The 21,232-nt window shown below is 47.1% G+C and overlaps 1 protein-coding gene across 1 annotated transcript; it reads left to right on the top strand.

Moving 5' to 3' along the window:
- Positions 1-12,442: 12,442 nt before the first annotated feature.
- Positions 12,443-19,903, top strand: Cst7 (cystatin F). The gene is made up of 4 exons (XM_027421567.2): positions 12,443-12,509; positions 16,945-17,117; positions 18,612-18,728; positions 19,422-19,903. Exons 1-4 carry the CDS (start codon positions 12,443-12,445, stop codon positions 19,497-19,499), a joined length of 435 nt encoding a protein of 144 aa, XP_027277368.2. The 3' UTR covers positions 19,500-19,903.
- Positions 19,904-21,232: the final 1,329 nt, after the last annotated feature.

Here is a 21,232-nt window from a genome sequence, read left to right as displayed (position 1 = left end):
GGAGGAGGAGAGGAGAGGAGGAGGAGAGGAGAGGAGGAGGAGAGGAGAGGAGGAGAGGAGGAGAGGAGAGAGGAGGAGAGGAGAGAGGAGGAGAGGGAGAGGAGAGGAGATGGTGTGAGAGAGACAGAGAGAAGGAATTGATGTAGCGAGGAGGCATTTCAGGAGGGAATGCACTGTTTAAAAAAAAATAAAGGAAAAATACCCTTTGTGACTTCTGATGAGGACTTAAATACATTAATGAATACCCTTTTCACCTGAAACTGCAATTATAGGTTTAGCATAGAAATTCTTGAGTATGTAAATACCTTCTATTATGTTCTGATGTTTGCTTGGAGGGTTTCCTCATTCTGGCAATGTGCCAGGATGCGGTAAGGCAAATTCTTTTCTTCTGTCAGGTCTGTGAGACCACAGAGGAGATGGGCAGGAACTCAGGTGCTTGACATGTTCCATTGTGTGCTGAGATGGGACCTCGGTATCTGGCCACCCCAGATGATCCACAATGTTGAGGGCTTGAGTTCCTGAACCTCTACATCTGCACCCCAAAGGGTATTTCTCGTATGTGCCTTCTAGTGCACTAATAACACAGAAATGGCCACATATATGCATGATGCCACCAAGACCTTACCTGTATTCAAAGGGCTGCCAACACAATGCCATCCAGTATAGGCCCAGCTATCAAGAGGCTACATGTACAAAAACCTCATGTTCTGCCTATTAGTGTCAGGGCCATCTGAACACACATTCCACCCCAGAGTAGGCTACCCTCACTCAACTGTGGATGGAAACAGTACCAAGCACCCAGGGAGTCCCTGGAATGATGCCTCTAGAACAAACTTAATGGGCCACCTACGTGCTGCCCACCAGGAGAGGTCAGTAATCTGGAATCAATGATATGCTGACTTCAGGGAAATGCCAGTCCCCTGGGATCAACTCTTGTACTGCCCACAGAGTTTCCTTGGTATCAAGAGGGTCCACAGCATGTTGACCCATAGGATAGGCCCACTACTCAGGCACCCAAGAAATACTGTTGTGTGGAAAATTTAGTTCCAACAGGCCAGACATGTGCATATCAAGCACACTGGGCAGGCAGGGCTGGCTATACATGAAGGAATGGAGAATGCAACCCATTCGCTCTGTCCATGCATCCTTTAATCCACCAAGCCTTTTCCACCCATCCATCGTAGTCTTTTCTTTTCTCTCTTCTAATGAATGTATTCTAGTCTGATATCCTAGACCTGTCTTCTCTGGGATCTCACCATCTGGCCCTTTCCCAAATCCTCTGATCACAAGTCTACTCAGAGCACTTAGCAATTCAGAGCCTCTCCACGAACTGTCTCCACAGATGACACCTGCTCATATATCTACACTTACAACCCAATTGATCATTTCTCACAGAGAACTGCTTCTCTCAGATGCTATTTTGAGAGCTTTTGCAGCTGGAGGTTAGATGAAGTATACTTTCAGGAAACCTGATCCCACTGTGCAGGCAGGAAGAACTTTCAAGATGGGTCTTCCAGGAGTTCAGAATGCCCACAGAAGGACACCTACCCTAGTGCAGTGCATGAAGGCCACATGTAGGAAGGGAGGTGCAGACACAGGGAGGACTATGCTGTGTCTCTAGCCTTCCAGTAAGTACCGAGAGCCCACGGAAGCCTCTCAGAGCTAGCACGGCTACTGCCTTTCATTTTTAGTTTCCTTGGTGCAAACATCTCAAGTGTCTGAGCTGTCCTCTTTCCTGTGCTCCCAAGTGTCATGACTTTAGAACAACAAATGGTAAGGTCTTTCAGACACTTGAGTAAAGCCCTCCTTCGAAACAGCTCAGTAGATATGCTGGCTGGAGGACAGCTGCCCATGTTCTATGGTTGGAAACCTAGTTGGAAACCCAGACCCCAGTATAGCAATGCAGAGAGAGATGAACTTTTGAGAGATAGACGCCACTGGGACAGGATTAGGCCAATCAGTGCCATCTTTAGGAAGGAATGATGTAGGCCCCTTGTTACCATGGAGTCTTTACCTGAAGGCTGTTGTGGCTCTCGATTTATAAGATGGCTCCCTTATCTGCTATGAGACTAAGTTCTCTGACAATGGCACATCTGTTTTGAAGATCTGCACACTGATTAACTGATTAAAATGTGATGATTCTTGAGAAGTGGAATGTTACAGTTGAAAGCCAAAAATATCTTTGGCCATCATCAGTCCTTCCCATGGACACTGATGACCCTTCTTGGTTATGTGACCAGATATCTTTGTGACAATTAGGTCAAATATTTGCAGTGAATGAGGAAGCCACTAGCTGCCACCAACCCTAAGCTCCACTTGCTGCAACATAGTATGTGAAACCTATAACAGTCTTCCCCGCTCTGCTATAACCCATTTACCCAATGACAACTCTGCATTGATTTTGAACTCTTTTCTTTTTCTAAGACCATGAATGCTATATAACCAGGGGGAACCTTGGTCACTTAGGACAAACTGAATTCATTCATGTTTCCTGGCATAATCACTCACATTTGGCTTCAAATAAACTGTTGCTCCTTGTGGAGCAAGAGCTGTGTTTTACCTTGACAACAGCAGCCACTAGATGTCAGGGCTAGCCCAAAAATGGCAATGCTGCAAATTTTTAAATGAAACTTAACAGCAGGCCACTCAGGTCTTGCAGAGAAGCAGAAGACCAGACATGATAAACAAGCATCCCAAAGCTCTGTCTAATCAATGAGGAGAAGAAGCCTCTAGATGTGTGCTGAATGACTCTACTTCTGCGGACTCTTGAGCAAAGGCTGATTCCCCGCAGAGAGGGAACAGACAGTAGATGATAGTAAGGAAACCACCAAAGTCCAACATGCTGAACCAATTACTTCAATGGGGACAGAACCCTCCCACAGAGCAGAAGGACAAAGGCTCACTGGCTTTGTCTGTAGGAACAGAGACTGTGAATGTGGGAACCAGCTCCCCTTTGGCATAGGACTTGCTTCTGCAATGTGAGTGGGGTGCTCTGAGCTCTCAACCATATGGGAATGTTCAGAGACAACACAGGTGGCCTTCCAATGGCTGCCTCCCTGCGGAGCTTTTCTGTTTAGTAAGATCTTCACTGTAGTGTCTTCCTCTTTCTTTCTCTATCCCTCACGCTCTCTAGAGTGACAGAATTTAAACAATGAATATACATGGGATTTATTAGAATGACCTACAGGCTGTATATTATGTCAGGATCATGAAGAATTAGGTTCTAATGTCAGGAAGGAATGACATTACCGGGGACAGCAAAGAGGCAAAGAGAGAAAAGGCTTCTTTCTTCCATGCCCTTTAAATAGGCTGCCAGCAAAGGGTGTGGCCCAGATTAAAGTTTGATCTTCCCACCTCAAAGGATCTGGATTAGAGGTAGATTTTCCCACTTCAAATGACTTAAGTAAGAAATAAATTCCTAACAGGTGTACCTGGTGACTTGGGTTTTAGTTAATTCTAGATATAGTCAAGTTGACAGCCAGAATGGACATCTCACCTTCTTAATTCCTCTCTCCAGCAGCATCAGCTTTGTTTGAGTTTATTTGTAACCACAAGTCACTCTTCTGAATCTCATTCCATATCCATGTGACTCATTTGAGACATATCAGCCTAAACAAAATCCAAGGAGTTGTAATTAGGGTTTTAACCAGGAGACACTGATTTAAACAGCTTCAACTGTGTTTTGAGGCTCAAAGAAAATGGCAACTCTCTATAGACTCTAAAGCAGGAGTTCATTTTTGCTATTAGATAAATTAAGCTGTTTTATAAGAATGTGGTTGGTACAGCCAACTTTCTGTGGGATGTCGAAAGGAATCCTTTGCAAAAATGGTGAGACCTAACAAACCTGGTCTCCAGCTGAGATTGGCCTGTTCTCACACTAGGCCACACTTGAAGATGTGCCTGTAGCCTAGGGCAAAAATCTAACTCAGCAAGGCATGGGAATCTTGGATCTTGGATCACCATATCAGATCTTGGGAGAAGATGAAGGAGGCTTGTGTGTTTAAGGCAAGCCTGGGCTACATCCGGAGAACCTCATAAAACAGCAGCAACAACAAGCAAACAAATGGCAAGCTCATCTTGAAGGCAGCATGCACACCTAAAGCCTGGTGGAAGAAGAGACTCCAGGCTTATTTTAAGCACCCAAAATGCTTCTCCATTTTTTCTTTCCTTTCTTGATAAGTAATAAAATTTATCTTCCCCTATTAATCAGTAAGTTACGAATCTATTTCATAGACAATTGCTAAAACCTTAGAAAGAAAATTAACAAAGATCAAACAATTAATTGTAATTATGATTGTATATAGTTGTTTATAGTTATAATTGTAATTATAAATCACAGTGTCAGGCAGTGCTTTCATTCTCTCTCTCATATATGTGAGGAAACTGAAGCAGACAGTGCTGAAGGGACCTTGACAGTCATTGGGAAAGCTGGAGTAGGAATCTGATTATTCAATCACCATGTGAACCACTTTTCAAAACTTAGTTTACTGTTTTATTATATGCACATGCAGGTGCCTGTGTGTGTGTGATGTCTTCTATGTGCTCTATAGAACTGATGATTTATCTGGAAAATGAGATTTATTATACCTTGTGTGGTAAAATAAAACTTTGTTCCATAAATCCTTCTCATTGTGAAACACACACACACACACACACACACACACACACACACACACACACACACACACACACACGCAAACAAATGATAAATATGGGCTGGAGAGATGGATCAGTGGTTAAGAGTACATACCGCTCTTCCAAAGGACATGGGACTTAGTTCCCAACACTCACATTAAACAGTTCACACTGACTGTAAATGACAGTCCCAGGGGAAGTGATACCCTCTTCTGGCCTCCATGGGCACCTGCATGTACACAAGTACATACACATACATTCAGGGACACACATATACACATAAAACAAAAAATATATATATTTTAAAAGCATACACTTTAGAAAAAAGTTGTGATTTCCCGCAACCAAAATAGTGCATCCCACATTTGCTGGATACATTGATGCTTGCAGTATTGCCTCAGAAGTGAGCAAACTACCATGGAGTTTTGTGGAGAGCAACCACTACCACTTGTGACGAATGACGCAGTAAGGTTTCACATGAAATTTCTTACATAATCTTGACAACATGCCCTCAACAAAGACAAGGTTGTTAGAGGTCAGCTGACTGGTCCAGATCACACATGTGGCAACAGCAGAGCTGGCAGTCAGGTTGTGGGTAAGCACCAATATGCACAGCCTACTGTGCCCACTGACTGTTCCTGTTCTAATCCTTGCTCCTCGTGTGGAAGGATCCTGGAAAACACTCTTGCTTCCCTCAGTTTTCTCTGGCAGTCATTCAGGCTGGCACTCTCACAGTTTACTATGCTTTGGTTATTTTGTTTTACTTGATGTTTAAATCTCTGAGGCTAAAATTTCATCTATTTCTTTCACAAGTTCTACATACACAGAACAGTGGCATTTCTGAGCACAGGCCCCATCTGTGCAGATACAGGTTATGACCAGGATGTCTTTCCCACCTGAAAGCTTATTGCCAAGGTCACCATGACTGCCATAGGAGTGGCTTCAGAATCTGGGATGTCAGCTAATGAGCCCCTTGGTGTCACTGGGGAGGGTGCCTAGAACAGGCCACCAAGTTCTTCTGAATACATTCCAAAGCAGGAGAGTGGAGAGAACAGGGTGTGGAAGGAGAGGCAAGAAGTACTCCAAGCATGTTGACAGCCAAGAGCATGGAATCCAGAAGACGCCTTGTAGACTGGATGGGTACTGGAAATTTGGATCCTGCTCTGTTTCCCACCCCAACTATGGGGCTAAAAGTTAGACTCCCTCCATCTTATAGGAACTCACTACTCATATAGCTGGTCCTCTGAACAGTCTTCCTGAGGTGTGTAAGCTCATTTGATATCACTAGTTTCATTCTTTGTAGGTTCATGTACCTGTTATCTACAGAGTAACTTTGTTATTTGTAGAATGGGACCCTTTACTTGAGCCAATAGTGAAGAAATGTCCCCACCAGTAGGTGACAATGAACCTGGCCTTACCATGTGTCCTTGTGGCTTTTGTTGTTGTTGTTGTTGTTTTTATTTCTCCTTGTCACAAGCTGAAGTCATTCGGGAAGAGGGACTCTTAGTTGAGAAGATGACTCCAAAAGACAGGGCTGTAGACTAGCCTGAAGGCACCTTCTTAGTTAATAAAGGAGGGCCCAGCACATTGTAGCTGGTAACAACCCCAGAATGGTGGTGCTGGGTTCTATAACAAAGTAGGCTGAGAAAACCATAAGGAGAAAGCCAGCAAGCAGCACTCCTCCAAGGACTGTGAATTGATTTCTGCCTCCAGGGTCTCTCCCTGCTTGAACTCCTGCCCTGACTTGCTTTAATGATGAACAGCTTTGCGCTCCCTTGTCATTAACACACCTCACGTCTCTTTGGTAGAAGTGATCAGTAGCAACTACAAATAAAGATGGCAAAGAAAAGAAATTAGAATCACCTCTAGGAACATTTATAGCTATAAATTCTAGCATTAAAAATCAGAGATAGCTCAAAAACAGAGATAGCTCAAAAACACTTCAAGAGCACAGGAAAACAAGAATAAGTCAAAGACAAACGGTGTATGGAAAGAAGGAAGAATGATCAGAACAGAAAAGAAAGAAAGAGAATGGGAAAACAAAGAGTCAGAGAAAGGAAGGTCCTTATTTCAAAGGACAAAATGTTGGCACAGTTACCTAAGGAACCCATCAACAGGGTGGACTCTAAGTTCAATCAAATTAGAAGAAAGGGTGATGTTGCATCAGATGCCACTCTAATCCAGAGGCTCCTTAAGCAATGCTTTTATAACTGATAGTCCTCTCAAATGGAAAATCTTAATAAGTTTATGACAACATAGGACCTACTGAAATTGAATCAAGATGATAGAAACATCTAAGCAGATAAACAATAACCAACTAGCAGTAAAACAAAACCTTTATCCCCAGAAAGGAAGCCCAAGACCCAAGGAAGCACCATGAATCTCCCTAAGGTTTAAAGAACTGTGACCTGTGCTCCCCAGGCTACTCCATGAAGTAGAAGGGGAAGATGGCACCCCCACTCACGCCATGCAGCCTTTATTATAAATATGGATAAAGACACAAAAAGAAGAAATCAAATTCTCTCTCTCTCTCTCTCTCTCTCTCTCTCTCTCTCTCTCTCTCCTGTGTGTGTGTGTGTGTGTGTGTGTGTGTGTGTGTGGTGTGTGTGTGTCTGTGTGTGTGTCTGTGTCTGTGTGTGTCTGTGTGTGTGTGCTGTGTGTGTGTGTGTGTGTGTGTGTGTGTGTGTGTGTGTGTGTGTGTGTGTGCAAGCCTAGTCCTCAACACCAGGCTAGAGAGATGGGTCATTCACCACAATGCCTTCCAGGGAAGCATGAGGCCCTGAGTTCAGATCCCCCAGTACCTGTATAAAAAGCCATATGTGGTGGTGCATAGCTGTAACTAGCACTGAGGGGTAGAGGCAGAGACTGAAAGATGCCCAGAGGTCATCAGCCAGCCAGTGTAGTGCATCAGTGCTCTCTTGGCTCAGTAAAGATCCTGTCTCCAACGGTAATGTGGCGAGTGAGAGAAGACAGTGGGCGCCCATCTTTGGTCTCCAGGCACACTTTCATGGTCCTATGCACAACCTCATATCTACATGCACATGAAGCCCTCGTGCTCGCGTGACGTAGACTCACACCCACCCAGACACAAAGGAGAGTACTTAGTGAATGCACTTGAAATTCTGCACCTCACGGAAGGCCACAGTTCAGCATCAAAGGGGTTTCCCTGGGAATTAGCAGTTACCTGGCACTCGCGCTGGAGACCAGGCTGTCCTGGAACTCACAGAGATCTGCCTGCCTCTTCCTCCCCAGCGCTGGGATTAAAGGCGTGCATTAAAGTTTTGTTTTAGCTATGATGCTCACCAAAACCTGTGGACACCTCTCACAACATTAAGATTAAAAGCACTTGAGCTCACCTAGCATCTGGGACTCAGTGGTTTTCCTTGATTGGTAACCTAAGCCACAGTCTATACTGCTCCTCAAGAGAATCTCATAAGTCCTAGCTGTGTGGCACTCCCTTGGTCCCATTTCTACCCTCTGCAACCCCTGCTCTATCAGGGGTAGGGGGCAACACTATATCCTACCTTTACCTATATTAATTTTCCCACTAAACTAACCTCTATCATAATCCCTTATTACATTTGTTAAAAACCCTTAATCATCAAAATTCCATCTAAATTAGCACTATTATTGTATAAAATGTTTACTTCAGTTAAACAGTACAACTTAAGAGGAATGATCTTAATAATCCACAGATAAAAATGCCCAGTAGACTGGGATATTTCCATGAGATAATCAAGGCAATGGGGATCACCACACACACATTCACACCATGCCAGACACCAGAGAAAAATGGCAGTGGCGAACACGTAAAGGCACAGCAGTAGCAAGGAACATTCTGGAGCCGAAGCCCTGCAGACCTTGCCTATCCGAGATTCACCCATCAGTGCTTTGCTTCCTGGTGGGCCAATCTCCCGAAGCTCAGTTGCCACCTGCTGCTCCTCTGATGTGGCCACTGCCACCCAACAAGTCCATTTAAGCAGGAAACAGGTCAGCCATCACCCAAATTCCTCTTCAGAAGGCAGGTCTGAGAGACGAGAACATGAAGTAAAACCCGGCCAGGCAAAGGTCCTAAAAGCAGCAGTTCCAAGAAGGTCTGTCATCTCATCATCCATTCTATCCTTGCCTGAAATACAAGAAGGAAGTCCTGGTTTCCTGTCATCCTCACTCCTCTCAGTGACCAGGCATTTTGTAGGTGTGCCACTGAGTGGCCTCCCCATGCCTCACCCCAGTTCCTGCTATCAGTGTTATAAAAAGCTTCAGACTAGCAGGTGTTTGATGGTACCGCTTCCTGGAACCTGCTCCTGCCATCCAAAAGCTCTACCTTCTTTCTCCTAAGCACCCAGCAATAAAACTCCTTTCTAAAACTCCCCCTCTTGCCCATGAATTTCAAATCCACACAAGAACTTGGAGCCACTGGAAATTTTGTACGGCCATGAGCTTGCAGCACTCCTGAGTTCAAGTCCACCAGAATGGAGACAGAAAGTCTCTGACAAACTCAAAAAACCCACCACCACCACCACCACCACCACCACCACCACTTCTATCCTCTTCAGGACAATGTAAGAAATCAAAACTAAAAGGGAAACAACGTGTAATAGTTGAAACTAAGCATTACAACCTGAAAAGTACAGTGACCCATCACAGAAGGTGCAGTGAAGGAAAATCTGGTTGCCTAGACTACCACAGAGGAATATGAGTGTGCAGCACAGGGTTCTAGGCTCCTAACCCACCATAGGGACACCCCTCAGGTTGCCAGACAGGGTCTTACCCATGTGATATCTCTCTTGCTATCCTAAATGCCGGAACAGTACCAAAGCAGCTGCCAACAATGACACCCCAAGGACATTACTAGTACTCAGGGACATCCCCCATAATGCACCCAGGATGGGTCTGATGGGGGAGGTCCTTCTGTGTATATGTTTGTCTTATTGGTTGATAAATAAAGCGCTGTTGGCCAATATGGAAGCAAGTTAGCCAGGACTAGAAGAGAAGGAGGATTCTGGGAAATGTAGGAAAGGGAGAGAGTCGCCATGTGATCCCAGGAAGAGAGGACACATGCCGCTGGCATCCTCCGTAAGGTAAGTCTTTATAAAATATATAGATTAATGGTTATGGTTGATACTTAAGACAGAGCTAGCAAATAAGAAATCCCAGTCATTGGCCAGTAGCATTGTAGCTAATATTAATCCCTGTGTGTTAATTGGGGGCCCTAATGTGGCGGCGGAATTCAGGCGGCTGGCAGAAAGAGTTATCATTACATGGGTCCAGTTCTCAGGGGGTTGCACACACAAGGACCCCAGGGGAGGTCCAGTCTGCAGGGAACTGCTTTAACACTACTCACTAACTCACCAGGGCAAGCCTTTTACCAAAGTGGGTCTATCATAATGCTTATACAAGTGTCAGTATCCGGAGGACCATAAACGGGCTGCTTCCTAATGTAGAGTCAGTACTGAGGAGGCATCTGTACTTCCCTCACTGCAGGACAAGCATCCCGAGGGCTTCTCTCACATGGCTCCTAGGACAAACCCAATACCAAGAGGGTTATCCACATCTGTCCTCCAGGTAAGTCCAGCAGTACCTATGGGGTCTGCCTCCTTGATGAATTCAGGACAGTCACTAGAACACTGAACCCCATCCTGTATCCTGGGGCAGTATCCTGGGGCAAGCTGCAAACTGACCACCAGAGAACTGACTGGTACTTGTGAAGCCAACTGCATGGTTTTCAGTTTAGAGTTAATACCCAGGTGACCATGTGCACACGGCCTCCAATGGAATATTACAGGCTGGTCTACTTAAACCCCAGGACCAGGAGGTACCCTCACACTTTTGCTGCTCCAGGCCCTGTGCTACACTCTGACCTGAGCACAAGTTCAGAACCGACAGGGCCACATGCGCCATGCAATCTCTACACGTGTAGATGCAGTAGCTAGGGGATGACCCGCACTGGCCAAAATACAGGCTTAGTACCCAGAAGGCTGTCAGCATGCTCAACTAAGGGCAGGCAGTACCTTGGGGATTCCACAGAGGCTGGCCTTAATTCAGGCTCAGTGCCCAGGGTGGCCAACTGAGAATACCACCTTTCACTGACAATGAACACCTATAGGAATTCAGGGGTTCACTATGCCTGCGTCACTGGAATCTTCCCATTTCCTCCATCCCAACTTCCAGGAACTTCCCATTCTTTTCTTTTGCAAGCAGTGTTCTCATTTCAAGAGCATCCTGCAAGGCTGGAACTTCTATCCAGACAACTGGTGAATGAGGTTCTGCAACCTTGGCTTTGCAACTATGGAAGACACAGTCCTCCTCCAAGTCTCCACAGAAGCTTTGGGGTCCTTCACAGAGCACATGAGCTGGGAACTCAAATCCCTGAGTTAGTCCTTTACTGCACCCTACTGTCCAGCAGTGGAAGGATCAAGGAGCCAACCTTGCTTGATCTACTGCCAGCTCTCACTTTTAAATCACTGATGCTCTGGTTACTACTGGAGATACAACAGCTCTCTCCTATCCTTGTGGGCTGTGTTCTGACATACAACCCCTCAGTGGATGTTTAAAACTGAAGCTATCACTTGCAGTGAACCCCATATATACTGGAAATCTTACGTCCCAGACCCTAGCAGCCAAAACTGAGGATCCCAGGGCCATTCAGGGAATGACCACAGGGGCTATCATAACAACCGCCACTTACTGAATACCACCCATTATGCACAGCATTAAATACCACACTACCCAATCAACAAACCTCCAAGCACCCAGAAACCTCTTGGTACCCCAGACTACATAGCTTGCCCATGTCCCACAGACCCTGACTGCTCTGTTTGGATTTCAGTAGGACCCAGCAGGACTCATCTGGAGCTAAGCCTCCAGGATCTGATTACATCTGTATGTCAGGCAGTCTGGGACTGTCTCCTCAGGAGCCAGTGGGACCCAGGCATCCTTCCCACACTACCTTTCTAGCTTAGTTCTGAGAGGCAAGTTTCTCTCCCCACACTGAGGTCGGTTAGAGCTTGCTCTACTCCGACCCTTAGCCTCGACACTGAGGAAGCTCCCAATGCTTTACCACAATTCCCCAGGAGGTAACTGAGGCACATGGGTTGATCCTACTCTAATGGCAGCAGGAATCAGGAAGCAAAGCCTGATTTAGATAGCTGGGCAGGAAGTAGAGGCACAGCCAGAATCAGACCTTTGTCCACACAATGTCCTCTCCTCTGATGGCTTTTGAGCCTACAGTGGGCCATGATCCCTAACTCACTCAGACGGCGCTGGGCTTGTCAGAGGTGCAGAAGCCATGTGCCCCTCCTCAAGAACTCTGGAAAGTATGAGTAGCTTTCCTGCAGGTGAAATCCTTCACACCAAGGGCAGCAGGGTGTCTCATCTCTTGAGGAGGGCTACTCAAAACGACCGGATGCAGGATGCAGGGGGCTGGGGAGGCTGGAAATTTAGAGAGTCAAGTGATTCTGCTTCTGAAAATCCCCTGGATTCTTCACCTCAGCATCCCCTGTGTGTGGTGAGTGGTAGAAAACTCCCTCTCCCCCAGGGCAGGAGGGAGGGTGCTTTGCTCATGGGTCTCACTTCTCTTCCTTCTCCCCTGCAAATGATGACAGCTTAGAAACCTCTCTAAAGGAAGTGGTTGTTCTTGTGGCCCCGGGTCCTGGAGATGAAGTGCTTCTGGTTAAAATGATTCAACGAGAAACCCCGCCCCCATCAAGGCTATCCCACCCTGCCTTGGTGCCGCGGCTCTACTTACCACCCACCTCTAGACTAGTTAGCCTTGGTCCACCGCATGCTGACCTTCATCCAGGCAACCATGTGGCTGGCCATTCTACTTGCCCTCTGCTGCCTGACTTCCGACTCCCAGGGGGCATACTCCCCAGGTAAGAGAAGGGTCATCCGGACGCATCTCAGTGTGGCTGTCTGGACCATCTTGTATGTAGGGGAGGCATTGGGGACCTGGCCTGCCAGTCTTGCAACTTTCCCAGGACACTCTTGGAGGCCTGGGAAAGACCCTGGACAAGGGGCTCTAGATCCTGGTAACAGCTACTTCCAACTTGTCAACATCAGGGATAGGGAGAGCAACTTCTGTTCTGTTCTGAACTAGGGCCCACCACAGAGACAGGCAGAGGCAGAGGCAGAGGCAGAGGCAGAGGCAGAGGCAGAGGCAGAGGCAGAGGCAGAGGCAGAGGCAGAGGCAGAGGCAGAGGCAGAGGCAGAGGCAGAGGCAGAGGCAGAGGCAGAGGCAGAGGCAGAGGCAGAGGCAGAGGCAGGGGTCTCAGTCAAACAGCCTGTGTTTAACTTTTTTTTTCCTGCCTGTGACTTTACTGTAGGGACCCCAGTAAGACACTCATCCTTCCTGCAGTCAGCATGTTGGTGGTCAGTGAGGGGTGGAGTAAGCTGAGACACGGGCAGATTAGCCGATTTGCTAGCCCAGCCATGAATGCCTGTTTGCCCACAGAGATCTGGGTGATAACTGCTCCTGCAAGCAGATTCGGCACACAGATAAAGTTTGGGGGCCCTGCCTCTAATGGACAAGAATGCTGATAACTGACCATCTCCCACCAAAGGAGGACAGCACTTATGCATAACGCTTTTGTCATTCTTCCTGTTTGAAGCAGGCTAGATCCAGTCACAGGGGATCAGGCAGAGGGTTCAGGGAACCCACAGTGAAAGGGAATACCCAAGAGACACCAGGGACATGGGCTCCTCCTTCATAGCAAACCAAGTGCCAAGAAGTCAGCGGTAGTGTCATCAGTGGGGGAGGGGGGACACACAGCCTCAGAATCCAAGACCTGATGGGTTTGCTGTGACTTGGGCACTATGGAGATAGGACAAGAGCGGGGGAGGGCAGCTTCTGCTCTGAGACAGGGACAAGCCACAGCAGCCCAGTGGGTGGTGGGCAAACAGGTAGTTAACAGAACTGGCAGCAGAGGAAAGAAAGACCAAGTGTAGGTAAGGCCTCAGATCCGACTACCAGTGTCCTGCTCCCTGCAGCCTTCCTGCTCGCTAAGAGGCCCTTCCTGCCTCCCTCCTATCTCTATGCCCCAGTTGTCCAGGGAGAGACATGGGCAGAATCTGGGGGCTCATTCTACAAAGCCCTCTTGCCTATGTGAGAGGTTTGGGGAAGGCACCAGTGCCAACTGTCTCACCTGTCCTGGAGTTTCATTATTTATACTCTGTGTTTGGAAAATGCTGTACTTGCATCCTCTGGATCGTAACTGAACAGAGTAGCCACATCCACAATGTGATAGTTAACACTGCCTTTGGAGGAGATATTGGAGAACTGTCAGTTCCCTGTCTCTACCATGTTACTGTCCTACTGGTGTGTGAAACTGAAAGGAGTCCTCCCCATTCCTCCTGCCTACAGCAGCCTCTCTGGGTCACCTCCTTCAGGCCTCTCTGTCACAGACCCAAATGAATGCCACCCTCACTCTGGAACCTGAGAGCACCACAGGCCCTGTAACTACCAGCTGAGGATTCTTGAACTTCCAGTCTGCCCTTTGAAGTGGCCAGTAAACTGCTCCTGACCAGAGTCTTAGTCAAACTGGTTCAGGGATGACACTCAAAAGTGCTAGGAGGCCTGGGGTCCTCCTGACAGTACCCTCCCACCAAGTCTGTGGTCAGGCCTTTGCTCTGCTGTGCTAATGAACCCCACCTTTACCCACTGAGGTACCACCCTTCCTGATGCTTCCAGTAAGAGCCTCGGCCATAATATAGGGGATGCTCAGGCACCTCTCTCAGGACAAACAGCTGGGAACCTGGACCCCTGAAGGCCATCACAAGGCAAGGGCAACAGGGAGGCTGAATATGTCTGATCTGAACACATGGCTTCACTCTGTAGCTAGGAGTTAAATTGCCCATACCCCCATGTAGAGCCCAGGGAAGTATCCCCAGTCTTCAGAATTTAGGAAATTGCCACACTCAGTCTTCTTTCTCAATGTGTCACCTCTTCCAAGAAGGTTCCCTGCTGCTGGTCACACTCTTCCTCATCCCCTGCCCCTCTCCAGTACGATGTCTGTTTGCTTAGGCAAGAAGCCTACAGCCATGCGGCCACCTGCTTCCCATAGAAAGGCCTAGAGACATAGCTATGCCTGGGTATGACAGATTCCCCTAGTAGGCTCTTGAAACTGGTACAGACTGGGGCTGGACCTGAGTGAACCACTGGCCCAGCCTGTGTACTAGGATTTTCAATGACTATGTTTGTCCTCAGAGATCCTTCCTGTGGCCATATTGTACCTGATACCTACAGTACTGAATAATACTAACTCTATTTCTTCATGTCAACTGCCTCAATTTATTCTTACCTGGAGAGGTCAGTGTCATCATCACCCCCAGATGGAACACGGAGGCTCAAGAAGGTTAAGCAGCTCACACAAGTCAGCACAGCTGATAAGAACAGCTCAAAGTCTAACACTGCCTCAAAGAAGCCCACTCCCTAGCCTAGTGTTGAGGACTAAGTCTGTCCCATCATCTAGCTGAGGCAGACCAAGGCACCTCCCCCCACCTAGACCCGTGTCTAGGCTGAGCATGGTATCTCTCCATATAGAATGGGCTCCACTATTCAGTTTGTTAGATCTTGGACCCACTGCCAGTGGCCAGTCACGCCATTGTCACCTATATTAAGGGAATCTAGTTCGGTTTTATGCTGGTTCCCCATTTGTCAGACCTGAGTCAGTGATCTCTCACTAGCTCAGGTCAGCTGTTTCTGTGGGTTTCCCCATTATGGTCTTGACTTCTATGTTCATATTATGGCTCCTCCCTCACTTCGACTGTACTCCAGGAGCTTGGCCCAATGGTTAGTGTATTTCTGCATCTGCTTCTATGGAAGAGGGTTCTAGCTTCTCTGGGGTTGTGGATTGTAGGCTGGATATCTTTTTGCTTTGTGTCTGATATCCACTTATGAGTGAGAATATACTATATATTTGTCTTTCTGCTTTTGGGTTACCTCACTCAGGATGGTTTTTTCTAGTTCTGTCCATTTGCCTGTGAATTTTAGGATGTTGTTTCTTAATGCTGCCTTTTTTATATTCATATACAATTCATCCCTGACCATTGAGGGAAAAAAAAAGTTAAAAATAAAAAGAAACCCAAATTCAAGACATTAAGAAGCACAAGCCGGGCCTAGGCCCTATCCCAAAGGATACAATAGACTCTGATGACACCCTATGAAAGGCCTCACCATCCAAGGGGAGCAGAAAGGATATGTGATAGGTAGGGTTTTAGTTGTGGGGGGTGGTAGGGGAGGACAGGAGGGACAGGGAACTGGGATTGTCATGTAAAACAATCTTGTTTCTAATTCAAATAAAAAAATCTGCAAAAAAAATTTTTTATTTAAAATAAATAAATAAGAAGCACAAGCCACTTTCTGCTGTAGGGAGCAAACTGGCTCACTGATTCTTTTAGTTTGCTACTAATTAAGTCCAGACTCTGAAACTAAGGGAGCAAATTCACTTCAGCCACCCTGGCCAATGGGATTCTGGGAACGGATCCTATGAATGAGCTGGGCAAGGGACTGGATCAGGGTCTCCAATGAGGTGAGTCTTTTTCAGGATCAGTTAGCCCCATTGGGACTCTGGGAGCAGGGAGTCCCAAGAGGGAAATTGGAATTCCAAGTTCTACCTAGCTGTAAAATAGATGCCCCCTACACCATTCCCCCATTTTTTACACACAAATATGGACTCCTTGGTACAGGAAAACAGGTCTAGGTAGAAACCAGCTGACTAGCCTCTCACACCCACAGCATGCCAGGCTCTGGACCCAAAACTCAAGGGATAACATTCACTCAGCAGGAGGGAGAAGATCTGTATACCAGTTCCTTGGGAGCCAGTGCACGAGAGGTGTGAGATCACAGGCTGTGTTTAAAGTGTGCCTGAGCAGACATGCACAAAGGCCACTCTGACAAGGTGGAGTGCACGAGGGACACTAGGGGAAGCACAGCCAGCCTCAAAAACAATCTGGGCAAATTAACGCTTTTCCTATCTAAAGTTCTACTGTCTGGGGCTCCATGTTGAGAATAAACCTGGGTTCTGAAAAAACCATATAAGCAGGGACCAGGGGACTGGAACTATACTATTGGACAGTCCATGGCATCTGTCCTCAACCTCAAGTAAAGAACGTACTGAGGATGCACAATATTCAGATGGCAGCGTAAACAGGAGGTGGGCACACTGGTGAAGACGGAGGAGGAGCTGGGACCACAGAGCTGAGAGAACTGGGTACTACCAGGAAATAAGGCATAACCCATTGAGCCAGTATTCCACTAACATCAATGTTTTTGTTTTTTTTTTTTTTTTCTGATTCTTTTGTTTCTTTCAGATTTTTGTTCCAAAGATTTGAACTCCAGTGTGAAGCCAGGATTTCCCAAAAAAATAAATACCAATAACCCAGGAGTGCTTAAGGCAGCCAGGCACAGTGTGGAAAAGTTCAACAACTGCACAAACGACATCTTCTTGTTTAAGGAGTCCCGGGTCAGCAAAGCTCTGGTACAGGTGAGGAGCTAGGACCAGCAGCTGGTCCCTCAGGACAGCTCTGAGGAGCTGGGCCACATAGCCTGTTACCTACCGTATCCGGGCAGAGTTGCACTGCAGCTAAGACCAGTGTCACCCAGAGCTAAGCATGACAGCTGGGGACCTTTTCTTAATAAAACCACCAAGCCTCTGGCCAGAGTCCATCAATGACAACAAGAAATGGCAGTGGAGGAATAAGGGGCCTACAGTGGTGTGCTGAGGCTGACAGCCCAGCAGGGAGGCCACAGCATACTAATCAGAGCTGCCCTACCAGGGTCCAGGGTCTGGGTCATCTCCTGTCAGTATCCCTCACCCACAGTCCACAATTTTCCCACGGGATCCATTCATTTTCCTCCTAGAGCTGGGCCCACTCCCTTCTCAGACCCAAAACCAATTCTTCCTCCAGTCTGCCCAAAGTCTGTCACCATCCAAAGTCAGCCTTCTTAGTGACCGATTATATCCACTCAGAACTTTCCTTCCCTGGATATCCTAGAGGGCACAGCCAGCCTTGCTAATCTGTGTGTCCCAAAAACAAGTGTTAACATGACAGGGGTGAGATGCCTGGCAACCTCTCATTTGCTGTACATAAAGGCCCTGTGTAGCACTCTGCTGGCATGGCGAGCTGACTTTCAAAGCCCGTGTGCTGGGGCCTGCAGGGAAAAGGCTACAGAAAGGCCGTGCTCTGAGGATGATGGCTTTACAGCATTCATGCTTGTTCCAGGCCACGGCATCAGGGCAGCTTCTATAGTCTTCTTTTGGCAACTATAAGCTCTTTAAGAGTGTATGTTGTATTAGAAAGGATGCTTTGTGGACACGCTGGTGTGTGGCACTCTCAGCACTCCCAGGACCAGCCCCAGATCCCTGGGCCTTAGTGCCCACAGTCCCCCACAATGCACAGAGCATTCTCCCTGTGTGCTCCCGTGACGTTGGAGACTATTTCGCATGCTATTTGATTAAGACTGAGATTATTCCTCCAACTATACAGAAACCACAAACAAGAAAAGAACTAAGACTCAGTTGTGTCCAAGTGGAGAGGGCTATTTTGAAACTCAAAATCCGTTAGTTTCCACAAGAGTGCAGAAGCCAGAAAGCTTGACACCCATTTAAACACCACTGCAGGTCAATGGGGGCTTTTGGGTAGGTTGAGATGACAGATAAGATGGAGAGTCTGGCGGGCTTGACCTGTGGCTGTGGCTATCCCACCGGGATGTTTCTCCAGAGTGCAAAGTTCCAGGTAGAAAACAGCTACCTAAAAAGAGGCTATGCGGCACTGCCAGCAGGCAAGGAAGACAGATGGCTGAAGTCTGGGTCTGCTCATCTTCAGCAGCTCTCCTGGCAAGTCCTGAGCTTGCCTTCCCTGTGCCCAGCTCCACAGCACCCTCCTTACCTCCCTCCTCACCAGCTGGAGAGGCAGTCATCCCCACCCCTTGCATCCTATACCAAGCAATCTACTTCTTGGGTCTTTGGTTTCTTCAGGTGGTGAAAGGCCTGAAATACATGCTGGAGGTGGAAATCGGCAGAACTACATGCAGGAAGACCACGCACCCCAATCTGGACAACTGTGACTTCCAAACCAACCCTGCCTTGAAGAGGGTAAGGCAGAAGAGCCTGTCTACTGAGTCTGGTCCTCCCCATCACCCAGCTCACCTTTCAGGACGGTAGTCCCTTCATGAGTACCACACCTCCACACCTCATTCCCAAGATGTTCCCTCCCAACCACGAACATGGGACAACAGGGGCAGGCACACCCTCAAGGGACACAGGGTTGAAAGGCAGTACTGTCCCACCCCTCACATGACCTTTACCACCTGACTTTCACTTCTGGAGGCATCTTTGCAGAGAAATACTCTGAATTTGGGATAAGGAGATTATAGCAGGTTAAGTTTTCAAATAATTCAGAAATCATACACAATGCCTACATACATAGAATATTACATATAATATACATTATATTAATCATATATATTAAATATATATGTGTGTACCATGTATGATATTACTACATATGATCTCTACAGGGAAAAAGCAAAAGCTATGTGGGAAACTTTAATATTCTGTAACTATAGGTAAGAAACATACATTCTAGAATCACTCCAACTTTTAATAGGTTTGAAGATTTTCAAGATAAAAACTGACGGTGGCTAAGGGGGAAACTGCCTCAGCACAGAATACATGTGCATGCATACACTTTCACACACAGCTCCCAGCTGCCTGGCACGCACAAGGGGGTGGGTAGAGTCTCTGTGGCAGCTGGGTTCTCAGATGAGCGCTTTTGGTTTGTTTCAGATTCTACACTGCTACTCTGAAGTCTGGGTCATCCCCTGGCTCCACAGTTTCCAGGTACCCATTCTCCACTGCCACTGACTTCTGCATCTTCAGCAAGACCAGGGCTGTGATAAATATACACTCGTGTACCCTGCTACTCCTTCCTTTCCACCCCAGCCTGGCCATCTCAGATCCTCAGGGCTTCTTCCCAGTGAGCAGATGGAAGTGCCAAGTGACTAGGATGGGAGAATACAATGTCCTCCTGGCCACATTAACTGTATTCACATTTTCTTCTAAAATTAATTCTTCTCTGCTGCACACCCAGATTCAGGATGTGGGCATAGACAGAATCCTTTGATGGCATTACTAGAGCACGGGTAGAGCAAAGCAGACACAGTCAACAAAGTAGCAGTGTGGGAGGGATCTTGATACCTGACTGAACAGATTCTGTATCCATCTCTTGTCTACCATTAACATGACACCACTGCTGATGGGAATGGTTTATTATAAATAAAAAGTGGATAGCGGATCATCTCAAAGCAATACTGCCTATGCGACCGTTTACAGGAACCCAAGAATGTGGGTAGCCTGGTGAATTTAGCCTCGGGAGGCTCCATATAGTGATAAGCTATAAACACAAGTGTGCTGAAGACCTAAGCAACTGCCCAGACCTTGTCATCAACATGGTAACAGCACCCAGGGAATAGAGACAAAGCATTTCTGAAGGAACAGCCCCTTCACCCAAGTTCTCTGCTGACATGAAGGCTAATAGTTTGGGAGTACTCAACACATGGGGAACAGGCTCAACACAGAATAGGGTAAGTGATGGGACCCCCTCAAAGCCATCCACTGAAGCAGATGGTGCCTGGCACTGGGATGGACAGTCTGGGTGGGGCTCTGGAAGAAGGCTCTGCAACCAAGAGCTGCAGGCCACTGGGAACTTGGGAAAGACAGCAATGTAGCTTGAACTAGAAGATGCACAGGGACAGAGCAGAGAGTAAACCCAGAACGGGCTGACAGCCGGGTCTCAGAGCCTTCATTCTGAGGGAACCCTGACTGAGTACCAAGGAGCCCCAGGATGGACAGAGGGGCCACTCACCAGACTTCTTTTCTGGGCTCTCCTCAAATTATGAATACAAAGCAGAAAGTTGTGCGTAACAAGACTTGGTAACAAGTAGGAAAGCAAATCTGCATCCCATGTGCATGGCAGTGTAATTGCTGCAACCCCTACGACAGGTCACCAATCATCTGCCTTGGCGTCCTTCAGATTCCATTTTATTTTTGTCCTGATTATCTACAGACTATTTTAACTCAGGACAGTGATAGCAGCAATGCCACAAGACACTGACTTCACTGTGTAATTTGTGGAGCTTTTTAAAGCCAATTCTTGAGAAAGGTCCTTGAGCCCACATATAACCAAATTGAGAGTCACAGGGTACGCAGCCAGAGCCCTCAGGAAACAGCTGTGTGATGTCCATGATAAAGCAGTAGGTGAAGGGTCCCACCCTGGTTTTCACAAGTATCAATGACAGCACACCATGGTCTGGAGAATCCTGACAGAGCTCAACTCTGATGTTCTAGAGCTTTCTCCAGCCATACCATTGCCACACATTCCTCACTAGACACATTATGCCAGCTTGCTTCAAGTATCTGCTTCTGCTCAGTTTAGCAACCCTAGCAGGTGGCAAAGTGAGCTGACCGACAATTACTGCTCTATAAAATATCACTTTGACCCTTGCTCATGCGAACTCCTCACACCACTGTTACCCAGAGCACCATATACACTCCAAAGCATCTTTAAGAGACTCTGCTATACCACCAAGATCCTGACC

Source organism: Cricetulus griseus, chromosome 6 (genome assembly GCF_003668045.3).
Source record: "Cricetulus griseus strain 17A/GY chromosome 6, alternate assembly CriGri-PICRH-1.0, whole genome shotgun sequence".
NCBI lineage: Eukaryota > Metazoa > Chordata > Mammalia > Rodentia > Cricetidae > Cricetulus > Cricetulus griseus.
The sequence above is the reverse complement of the archived record's forward strand: the minus strand, read 5'-3'. Positions and strand labels throughout refer to the sequence as shown.